Source organism: Eublepharis macularius, chromosome 4 (assembly GCF_028583425.1).
Source record: "Eublepharis macularius isolate TG4126 chromosome 4, MPM_Emac_v1.0, whole genome shotgun sequence".
Classification (NCBI taxonomy): domain Eukaryota; kingdom Metazoa; phylum Chordata; class Lepidosauria; order Squamata; family Eublepharidae; genus Eublepharis; species Eublepharis macularius.
Genome location: NC_072793.1, coordinates 186,465,242 through 186,476,008, shown reverse-complemented (window position 1 = coordinate 186,476,008; position 10,767 = coordinate 186,465,242). Strand labels below are relative to the sequence as shown.

Here is a 10,767-nt window from a genome sequence, read left to right as displayed (position 1 = left end):
GAGTGTTGTCTGTGTGAATTTCTGCCAAATGGACGTTGCCCCCCCGGGGAGCATAACGTGGACCGTTCTCACGCAGCCCGTGGGCAAACTCTGAGCCCCTTTGCGGGGCAGGGCGGACTAAAGCCGAATAAATCAAATCAACATCAAATCAAATGGGAGCTTCCCACAGCTCCCATTTGCCCCCCTCTGTCTTTGCTCACTAACCTTCCATGCCCCCCCCCTTCCAGCACGGTGTAACCACCCCCATTCTGCCCTACATTGAGGGGCTGCCAGCCGTGGGACTCATTGGGGCAGGGGGAGGAAGGCAAAGTGAAAGAACAGCTTTGGGGTGGGAGGGCTTGGGTGAAGCCCTTTCTGTGGGGCTCCCAATCGCTGCTCTCCGTCTGGTGGGAGGGGGGATGTTTTTGGCTGTCCGAGCATCATCAAAATGCTCATGCGCGCCTCGCCTTCTTCTGTGTCTTCTGTGTCCCCCTCTGCCTCCTTTCATCACCTTGAACGCTCCCTCCGACCTCCTTTTCGCCCTCTGCTGCAGCCAGGGGCTCCCGTTCATTCCAGGGTGCCCTGCGCTCCCCTGACCCCTGTGGGGCACCACGCAGTCTGTGGGGAAGCCAAAATGAAAGAACCTCAGACGGAGTGCCCTGCCGGGTCGTACGCCTGGGCGGTCTAGCCCAGCATCTTGTTCCACAGCAGCCGAGCCCCCGCCTCCCCCCACCCGCTGCCTCCTGAGGACTGAGATTTAGAGGTGGACTGCCTCTGACTATGGAGGCTCCCTTTAGTCACCATTGTCGCAGATTTTATACCCATGTCCTACTAAGGCTTCCAGTATCCCAGACAGCGTTCAGCAATTATTTAAGACCTGCCAAACAGAGTTTGCTCTTTGAACAAGTTCTGCTTATCAGCACATTATTTGTATCTTCTTGCAATCTTTTTTCTCATCAAGGTATATAGAAAACTTCTGGAGTTTCTTTCCTTTTATTGAAGCGACACTCTAGTCTTTTAAAGATATCAAAAATATGATTATTAATCTAAAACCTACAAAAATAAAACACAGAAAAGCAATACGAATTGGGTTTGCTAACACTTCCTAATTAGCTCTAAGTTTTAAATAATCAAAGTTTCTATGAGATGCATTAAGATTCCCACAGGTTAGATTCTCCCCTAGATCCTCATGAGATTTCTTCCGGTCAGAACTCTGACATATTATCGGAATTTGCACATTTTATAGATAAACTATGATTGGTTTAATGCTTAATTAAATATTCATATTTTCTATTGTATAACATTCAAATTAGCCAAAAAATACATTATATCCAACAAAACTATACATCTGTGAGACATGACAGAGAGAGTTCAGTTGGTAGATCACCATCGGTCCATTCTGTGACTGGAGAACGTTTATCTAGATAGAGTCCACCATTTTTAATTGGCCGTCAAGCATGAAAGCGCACCTGCCTCAGATACACAACATTCTGGGGGAAAAACACAGTTCATGCGAAGTGCAGCAGTCCACCTGGAACACGTGTGTAATGTGCTTTGTGTAATGTGCTTTGTGTAATGTGCTTTGTGTAGTGTGCTTTGTGTAGTGTGCTTTGTGTAGTGTGCTTCAGTCTATTTTGCTGCAACGCCAGGGCCCCCGGGGGGAGGGTCTGGGCCAGATTTGAGCATCGCAAGTAGCCGCCAGCCCTTCCCCCCACGCTACAGCCAGAGGGCAGAGAGACACAGGCAGGGCTGGGCACATCCCCTCTCAAGGGGGAGCCCCCAAGGCAGGAGTCTTTGCCTTTTCAGACCTGGTAGAACCCACCTGTCATGCCCCCCCCCACCTGTCAAATGGGAGCGTGGGCTTTCTTTGTGGTGGCCCCTACCCAGCCCCATCTTTCCTAGCTTTCCACAAACAATGCAAAACTCAATTATTTAAAAAAGCGTTTGTATTATAGGGAGGGGATCTCTGATGCTTCGCTAATGAGGCAGGGGTCATAAACTTCACCACTATGTTGCTTTTCTGTTGCTTTAAATATGTGCTCCTACGAGCTACCTGTGTTCCGTGTTGTCTAATGTCAGCCCTAGAATTGCTTATGTTCTGTTTCAGCATTTCTTCAACTCTGTATTGGATTCTTGCTAATGCTATGCCTGTATCCCACTCCTGCCCTGAGCTCAGCAGGTGGCCCGGGGTCAGCCCCTCCTGTCAGCCCCAGCTCCCCAGCTGCATTGTGGGGATAATCATCACACTAACTTGTTCACCGCTCTGGGTGAGGCACTAATCTGTCTAGAAGAGCAGGGTGTGTGTATAAGCGCAGTTGTTGTTGTTGCTGCTGTTTGTAAACTTGTGTTTATTTGCCCTATGGCATCATCTGCGGAAATGTCCTTGAAATTGACTGTACTAACACCGTGTAATCCACCTTTAGTCTCAGTGAGAAAGGTGGACTATAAATGACATAAATAGAAAGAAAGAAAGAAAGAAAGAAAGAAAGAAAGAAAGAAAGAAAGAAAGAAAGAAAGAAAGAAAGAAAGAAAGAAAGAAAGAAGAACGAACGAACGAACGAACGAACGAACGAACGAACGAACGAACGAACGAACGAAAGAAAGAAAGAAAGAAAGAAAGAAAGAAAGAAAGAAAGAAAGAAAGAAAGAAAGAAACCCCTCAAAGTTTCCTTTCCAGTCAAGTGCTCTGGCTGCCTGCCTCAGAAGCTCAATGGAAAATATTACTCTTGAGTAAAAAGTGCAGCGGATTGCAGGCAAATCCCAAACCAGTTTGGTGTAGTGGTTAAGAGTGGCAGGATTCTAATAATAATAACAATAACATTCAATTTATATACCGCCCTTCAGGATGACTTAACGTCCACTCAGAGCTGTTTACAAAGTCTGTTATTATCCTCATGACAATCACCCTGTGAGGCGGGTGGGGCTGAGAGAGCTCTGGAAGAGCTGTGACTAGCCCAAGGTCACCCAGCTGGCTTCAAGCGGAGTACTGGGGAATCAAACCCGGTTCTGCAGATTAGAGTCCCGCGCTCTTAACCACCACACCAAACTGGCTGAAGAACTGGGTCTGACTCCTCACTCCTCCCCTTGAAGCCAGCTGGGTGACCTTGGGCCAGCCACAGCTCTCTCAGAGCTCTCTCAGCCCCCCCCCCCCACCTCACAGGGTGATTGTTGTTGAGGGGATAATAATAACACACTTTGTAAACTGCTTTGAGTGGGTGTTAAGTTGTCCTGAAGGGTGGCATATAAATTGAATGTTGTTGTTGTTGTTATACTGCAATGGGATGTTATTTACCATTTTACCTCTGAGCCCTAAAGAGCACCCCAACTTGCCCATTTCCTTTCATTCCGCCACCTTTCAAGGGACGGGACTCCCCCCCCACACACACACACCAGGCCTGTTTGTTGCTTAATTGCTTACTTCCTTTCTACCCCACCTTCCTCTCCAGTGAGGGTCCAAAGCAGCTAAATTCATTCGCCTCTCCTCCATTTTATCCTCAGAACAACCCTGTGAGGCAGGTTAGGGTGAGAATGCGCGACTGGCCCAAAGTCACCTTCCGTGGCATAGTGGGGATTCGAACCTGGGCCTCCCAGATGCTAGCCCAACACTCACCACTAGGCCACACTCTCACCACTGGGCTCTTGGCCAAGGGCTCCCAAGCAGACACTCAAATGGTTTTCTTTTTATCGGTTCTGCTTCACTGGGTGGCGAGCACCATCGCCTGGATCAGGGCCAGTTTCTCTCTCTTCTCCCCAAGTGCTGAGCTTGGCTTGGGGCGTGGGGAAGCGAAACCCGAGTGCCTCTGCAGCAGCGTTCAGTCGGCCGCCAACTGGGGGCTCCTGGCAAAGGAAGAATGGGGGGGTGGCTTTGGCTTTTTGACATAGGACTTTTCCCATGAGATCTTGACTGGGGTGTGTATATTTCTTTCTGCTGCAACTGCAGAATAGGGGTGGTGCATTCTCTTTCATTACTTTGAACAATTCATAAAATCTGCCCTATGAACATCTTCATGCAGTCCAGAAGGAGCCCTTCTTCTCAAACAGGTTCTACTGGTACAGCAGAATCAGGTGGTGAATTGGGGCACTTCAGAATGCAGAGATGGTGATATTTTTGTAATAGCACCCCCCCCCCACACACACACACACACAAAACCCCTCCCTGCAAGCAGAAAACTAGCAGATGGTTGCTATAGCCCCATCTGTCCCTGCTGTGCTCCCTTTCTACTTGCAGGGACTTAGGATGGGCTAGCTGTACTTGCAGTGTCTGTAGTTTAAAGTTCAGGATTCTCTTTGTTCTCATGGTTGGGACTTCTCCCCAGTACCCCTCACCAAGTGGGCAGGATGTTGCCCCTGGGCAAAAGTTCAGTCCTTAGTGGTCTGTGCCCACCCAAGCCGCTGCTCCAGACGGAAACAGAAATAGAAAAGAGCTTCTTCTCTGGCTGCAGAGAATCCGTCCCACATCCGGGTCATTTTGACCTTTCTGCTGCACAGAGGAAAAGAATTCTAGCAACCTGGTTGTTTCCCTCCAACAGGGTATGGGGTGGCAAGGCATTGGCCTGCTTTGGCCAGTCACTAGCAGAACCCGGAGCCTGAGCGCGCGGTGCTTGGAGCTTGGTGGGCCCTCCCCCGCAATCCCTTTCTTTCTGCCAGCTACAGGTCTGCCTCTGGGTTCCATCTCATGGGCAGAGTGCAGTTCCAGTTGCTGAAATATTGGGGCAATCCTTGGGGGGGGGCAAGGGATTTGAACCAGCCCAGTGCTGTTTGGTAGCCCAGCCACTTAACCACTGTGGGGAGGAGCACATGCAATCTTGGAGCCCCTGATTGGCTCAAAAAGCTCAAACGCTGACTCTATCCTAGCCAAACTCCAATGCCCAGCCCTTACCAGGTGACAAGCCACCCTGGGGTGTCCCTGGCAGGCCTCCAGCTACGTGCTTTGCAGACCTTCCAACGTGCTCCGCTGCTGGGGTTGCTGGGCGGCCTTTCCAAAAATACCAGGCGGACCCCTGAAACTCGCCCCTCAATTATTTTTCACTGCAAGTGAGCACGGGAGGCCCACCGGCAGCTGCCCCGGCGTGCCACAAGGAGGCTGGGGGGGGGGCTGGGGGGCTGCGTCTTGAGCGCACAGTCTGTCCCGTGTTTTAATCACGCTTCCTCTGGACACTCCGAGAAAATGTAAAATAAAGCTATGGATTTCAAAACTGGCCACCAGCTCCAGGACGACTCTGGGACTTGCAATGCCCCAAATGAAGGGAATCAGAAAATCCTGGCCCAAGTTCTGTCCCTGGTAATTTAACAGATACCATGCAAGTGTTCAGAGATTGAGGATCGTCTCCAGCATTTGACTCAGTCGGGGACGTGTGTTTGCTGACGCACAATATGTGGAGGGGCCTCGCTTTTTATTTTTAATTTAATTTAATTTATAGTCCGCTCTCCCTGCAAGCGGGCTCACTGCACCTTTGTGGTCCTGCTAGACTTCTGGTTCCGCAGTTTCCAGGCTGCAAAATAAAGCAATAAGACTCAGAAGCATTTGAACAAAACCCCAATTTATTCCTTTTTCAGAAAAATGGCAATAGGGAAATGTTGGGAGGGGCATCGCTACGGAGAGGCCTCGCGCCCCCCCCAAGCAGATTTACATAGCAAAATCTCTCCCCAAACACCTCCCCAAACGCCCTGAACCATGGAAGAAGAGCCTGGCCTGAGTGCAGGGGTGGTTTGCTCTAGAGGAAGCGGCTTTGGCTTCATGCTGCAGGCTACTGAAGGGTTCCTTCCCAGGACCAAGTTCAGTATTATGGGATGGGAGCTGGCGGGCTCACCCCGAGCACTGACTTTTCACAGCAGAGTCTTCTAATCGCTTCCCTGCCTCTCCACACCTGCCCGGATCGTGTCCACTCCCTCTCTGACAGGGACTTCCTGGGGTCTCTCCCTCCAGTTCCTTCCTTTTCTACCGGCTCCAGTTCTCTAACAGCAGAGAAATTGAGCAGATGGACTTCCCACCATCTTCCTCCAGGCCAAGAAAAGGTTCACCTGCATTACTTCTGCCTGTCAAGCTGCGGTTAAAGTCCCAGAAGAGGAGCCAGTCCAAAGGAGGCCCCGTCAGCTCCCCTTCCTCACCAACTGACCACTACCAGGGAGACTGAATACTACCTAATAGTGTAATGCCCAGAACCAGGGCAAGGTCCCTCCAAATCCCAGACACGGTAGGAATAAAATGGCCGGCATGTTCTACTCAGAAGTCCAAGCAGGTTCTTCCCAGAGGTTCTCTGGGACCAGAAATAGGGCAGGCAAACCCTCCACAGACCCCAAAGCAAGTGGGGAGGGACAGAAAGCATCTCACTGCAAATCTCTGCCTGCCCCCCTGGAGTGATGGGTGCCTCCAAGCAGTGACCAGGGGATGGAAGCCCCCCCCCTCTTGGGAACAGACCTTCTTTGGGGGCACTGCTGAAGGAGACACTCTGACCACATCTCAGAAGGCCACCTGGCTGGGGCCCTGCTGTGCCATTTCAATGTAGACACCATTTTGGTGGGAGGGGGCACTTCGAAAGCCGCTGGGGGTCAGGAAATTGCCCCCCCCGCTAGTCCTCTGAGCTGAGCTGATGCAGGAGGAGGGGGCTTTGCCAGGGGGGAAGCAGCAAAGGACAGGAGTCGGACAACAGGCAGAGGCAGATCTCGACTGGAAGGGGCACACCCGCCGTCAATCACCTAGAAGGGAAGGGGGAGGGGGTATGAGAATGCGCCTGGCCAAAGACATGCCTCTAAGAAGAGCCCTCCAGAGCATCCCACACAGCCAGGCACACACACACACAACACAACACAACACAACACAACACAACACAACACAACACAACACAACACACACACACAAGGCAAGGCTTTGCAACCCACCCACCCCCCAGCTGTGACACAGAGATCTTTCACGGTCTTCCTATCCACATCCCTGTCGTGCTTCTGCCGCACCAGAGCCGCAAGGAGACCCCCCCACCCATCTTTGGGCCTTCTGATCCAAGGTCCCTGGCAGCCACAGGCAGGACTCACATCGGCCTCCGGCGTAAGTTGGCCTCACCCATCTGCCGGCTCTTGACGATGAGGACGGTGCCCACGATGATGCCCATGATGCCCCCGGCCAGGCCCAGGCCACACACCACGTTCTCCCCGGTCTCTGGGAGGGGCTCAGCCATGTTGGCATCTGAGAGAGGAAGGCAGGTGGCTTACCAAAAGCAGGTAAAAGGGCCAGTTCCCGCGCCTCCTCTGCGATTTCTTTCCCTGGGATTCAGGGGCATCTCGAAGCATTCTGCTCCCCAGAAACTCTGTCTGTGTGCAGCTATTTAAGAGCAGCCCCCGCCCCCCGGTCCTTACTCCACTCCTTGGTGAGGGGCTGGGCCAGGCCCCAGTGCTCCACGCGGCAGTAGTAGATGTCCTCGGCCTCCGGGACGAAGGGCAGGTAGGAGAACTTGCGGAAGGCGTTGTCCGTCCTGGGGTAGAAGTCCGTCTCCTCCATGCCGGCCTCTACCTCCTGCCCGTTCTTCAGCCAGGTGAGCTTCACCACTGGGGGCGAGAACTCGTCCGCCAGGCAGACCAGCATGTTGGGCTCCCCCACCTCCACCGGCCTCTCTGGGTACAGCGTCACCTTTGGGGGGACTACATGGGGGGGGGGGACAGGGAAGAGTTTGCGTTGCAGGTCTGGATTGCAGACCAAGGGCCCCTTCACAGCTCCCCAAGGGCCCCAGAAGGGAATTTCACTCGCTCAGCTGATCATTTGGGTCAGTTTCAGTGTCTGAGCCATTAATTGGCCCTGCCTGTTGAAAGGCAGTGTGGTGTTATGGTTACCCTTAGTAGGATCTAGGAAGCCCCGGTCCCAACGTAGGAAAGCTTGCTGGCTGGTTGTCTCCCAGCCTCACCTACCTCACAAGGTTGTTGTGAGGATGCAGTGGAGCAGAGGAGAAGGATGTGAGCCTCTTTGGGCCCCCGCTGGGGCAGAGGCAGGGCGTCAAGCAAGCCAATAAAGTGTTGGACCCCTCGGGGGGGGGAGCTCGACAGAGACCCGCTTGGGGCAAGGTCTGCAGCCGGGCTCCAGGCGAGGCCTCCCAGCCCCGGGACACGAAGGGCCCTTCCGCGGTCCCCCCCCCCCTCCGCCCCCGGGCCCGGCGGTACCGTTCTGGGCCGGCGTGTAGTTGGAGCGGCGCATGAGGATGGCGAGGTTGGAGCGCAGCACGGCCACGTTGCCCGGGACGCCCTCGGCCTGGAAGCCGGCGATCTGGCGGAAGCGCGGCAGGCGCCACACCGTCTCCTGGCGCTGCAGGTCCATGTGGAAGAGCTCGTCGCCGTCCAGGTCGAACATGAACTCGGCGGGGCCCTTCTCGGCCGCCAGGCTGCGCTGCACGAAGGCCACCTGCGACAGCACCTGCTCCGCTGCCCGGGCAAGGAGCGGGGAGACCGGCGGGGCGTCAGCCGCGGAGGCGCTCCGGAGCTTCCCGTTCACACGCGCAAGATCCGGGAGAACGGAGGCCCGGCGCGCAAGCGAGCCCTCCGGGTGCACCCGAGCGCAGCTGCGTGGCGACGGGCCCCGGGCCCCAGCCTCGCCAGTACCGGCCCTGAAGCCTCGCCCTGCTGGAACTGGTCACGGAAACCCCCGCCCGCCTCGGGGCTGCGAGCCGGAGACAGCGGCTGCTGCCCCTTCCCTCCCCTGCGCGTCCCGGACGAAGAGGAGGAAGGGCGAGGAAGGAGGCGGCCCTCCCCTCCGGGCAAGGAGACAGGATCGGGGCCTCCCACCCACCCCCCCTGCAGCAGGTAGCAGGGCAGGGACCCCCCCCCCCCACACACACACACCCCATCCCCATCGGTCCTGTGGGGCTCCCTCGTCGCCTGTCCCAAGCCGGAGGAGAAGCGGGGAGTCTGGTCTCCGAACCGGGAGAACTTGCACCGGGTCTCAGAGGGGTGTGTGTGTGTGTGTGTGTGTGTGTGTGTGTGTGTGAGAGAGAGAGAGAGAGAGAGAGAGAGAGACACACACACACACACACAGAGGGGGAGGTCTTGGGGAGCCCACGGGGGGTAGGAAGTCCGGAGGGGGGGGCTGCTCCCCAGCCAGATTCCTGATTCTCCTTCCTATTAAACCCCCTGCAAGAAGATCTCTTGTGGGGGAAGCAGGAGAGGCCATTTCTAAGCCTGGAAGACTGAGGCTTCACCGCCCCCCGCCCCCCAGCTACTGAGAAAGGAAATGGGGGAGAAGACGTGTCATTCAGAGCAGAGAATCTGGTCCCTCCAATGTCGCTGGGGGGGAGGGGGAGGGGGAGTGATTGTGGGTTCCTTTTGCTGTTTGTTTGGCTTTTTTTTTTTTAGAAAGGGAAAGGTTTAAGGAAGAATTCCAAGTTGCAAAAAAGGAAATATTTTCTAATTTAAAGTGACCCTGAGATCCCAACATATTCCCTCAGAGAGAGCCGAAAACTGCCCACCAATTCCATGCCTGCCAATCTTCCTCATGCCCCCCCCCCACACACACATGTACCTTGGGGAGCTCTTACCTGCCACAAGGTGGCCACGCAGGAGCGGCAACAGGAGCCACAGGTACCCAGCCAAGCCCCCCATTCCTGTTGCCATCCCAGAGGCTCAATAGGGCCAGTGCAGAGGGCCAGGGGGCGATGGAGGCTGTGGGGCAGAGCCTGGTTCTAGCCCCATATGGGCGTTAACAGGGCCAAAACAGCCAATGAAGAAAGGTCTTGGTGCTGACCACCCTGTTGCTGGGTAGAAGAGCCATAAAAGGCAGCCCAAGCAGCAGATAAACAGAGGGAACTCCCGGCCACTGGAGCCAGGAGCTGCCAGCCCTCTGGACCCGAGGCAAGGGGAGAAAGCCAAGGGGATCCGGATCCTCTGCCTGGGCTGTCCCCCTGTGAGCATCCTGGGTGGGGGCGGCATCCCCTCCAGGCTTCGCACGAGGGCTGATTGTGAGCGCCCCCTCCCCCATCAGCAGTGTCTCCTCTTCCTGATGACTGCAGCCTCCCATGGTGCCAACGGTGCTAAAGAAGTTCCCCTGGAAACACGCGAAGCTGCGTCAGGCTCCGTCTGACCAGGAACAACTCGGGCCGGCTGGGCTCTGCGGGGTCTTCCCCACGTCTCTGGCACTGCCAAGGACGGAGCCAGAGGCCTTCAGCATGCCAAGCAGGGCTCCCCCACCACCCCCTGAGCTCCCAGGAGGCCGGCTGCCAGAGTGTCTGGATCCTGCCCCAATGGCTGCTGCTCTGCCTCCTGCCCTGACCTTGCCAGGAGGGAGGGACCTGTGGGAATCGGCACCGCCAGTGGGGGCTGACTGAGCATTCCCAGCCAGCGGAGAGGCTCCGCCTGCTCCCCCAAGTCCCGCCTGCTCCCCCAAGTCCTTGTTGACAGGCAGAGTGGCAGGAAGGGGGCGGGATCTCTGCCTTTGCTCCAGGCAGTGGGGAGGTGAATGGCAGCAGGTGGCCCAGGCGGCCTCTGATCCCCCCCACCCCCACCCCCACCCCTGGTGCCCCATAGCAGTGGCACCATCAGCTCCGTGGGCCCTTCCTGGGCTCTGAGGACCAGCACTGGCCCAGCCTGCCTTGCGTGGGCTCTGTGGGCCAGACCCCCTCTGGCTTCTGGGTGCCACCAGCCCACCCTTCCTGACCCGTCCCTGGACAAGCCTCCGTCTTCTCCCTCTTCTCTTTTGTACTCTCCCAGGCTGAGATGGGTCAAGACTGCAGGGGCAGAAGGGGGGCTCTTGGGGGGCCTCAGGGTTCAAGGCCAAGAGATCAAGGGAAGCAGGGGCCTGCCTGAGAAAGGGGGGGT

At 55.6% G+C, this 10,767-nt stretch overlaps 1 protein-coding gene across 2 annotated transcripts; it reads right to left on the bottom strand.

The window, feature by feature from the left end:
• Positions 1–5,502: 5,502 nt before the first annotated feature.
• LOC129328508 (HLA class II histocompatibility antigen, DR alpha chain-like) lies at positions 5,503–9,555 on the bottom strand. 2 transcript variants are annotated; one of them, XM_054977615.1, is made up of 4 exons: positions 8,125–8,311; positions 7,330–7,611; positions 7,009–7,159; positions 5,503–6,675 (listed from the first exon to the last, which is right to left on the bottom strand). In XM_054977615.1, exons 1-4 carry the CDS (start codon positions 8,309–8,311, stop codon positions 6,672–6,674), a joined length of 624 nt encoding a protein of 207 aa, XP_054833590.1. In that variant the 3' UTR covers positions 5,503–6,671. The 2 variants fall into 2 exon arrangements, with proteins under 2 accessions (XP_054833590.1, XP_054833591.1); XM_054977616.1 differs by lacking the exon at positions 5,503–6,675 and adding an exon at positions 9,492–9,555 and having other exon boundaries at positions 7,005–7,159; positions 8,125–8,382.
• Positions 9,556–10,767: the final 1,212 nt, after the last annotated feature.

What these genes read in the sequence shown, in the direction of transcription:
- LOC129328508 (XM_054977616.1), bottom strand. Translation starts at nt 9,555, where the DNA reads ATGGGGGGCTTGGCTGGGTACCTGTGGCTCCTGTTGCCGCTCCTGCGT. An exon ending in GCGTGGCCACCTTGTGGCAG is followed by an intron (nt 8,383 to 9,491) that starts GTAAGAGCTCCC and finishes TTGCCCGGGCAG; the next exon opens with CGGAGCAGGTGCTGTCGCAG. An exon ending in CTACACGCCGGCCCAGAACG is followed by an intron (nt 7,612 to 8,124) that starts GTACCGCCGGGC and finishes CCCCCCATGTAG; the next exon opens with TCCCCCCAAAGGTGACGCTG.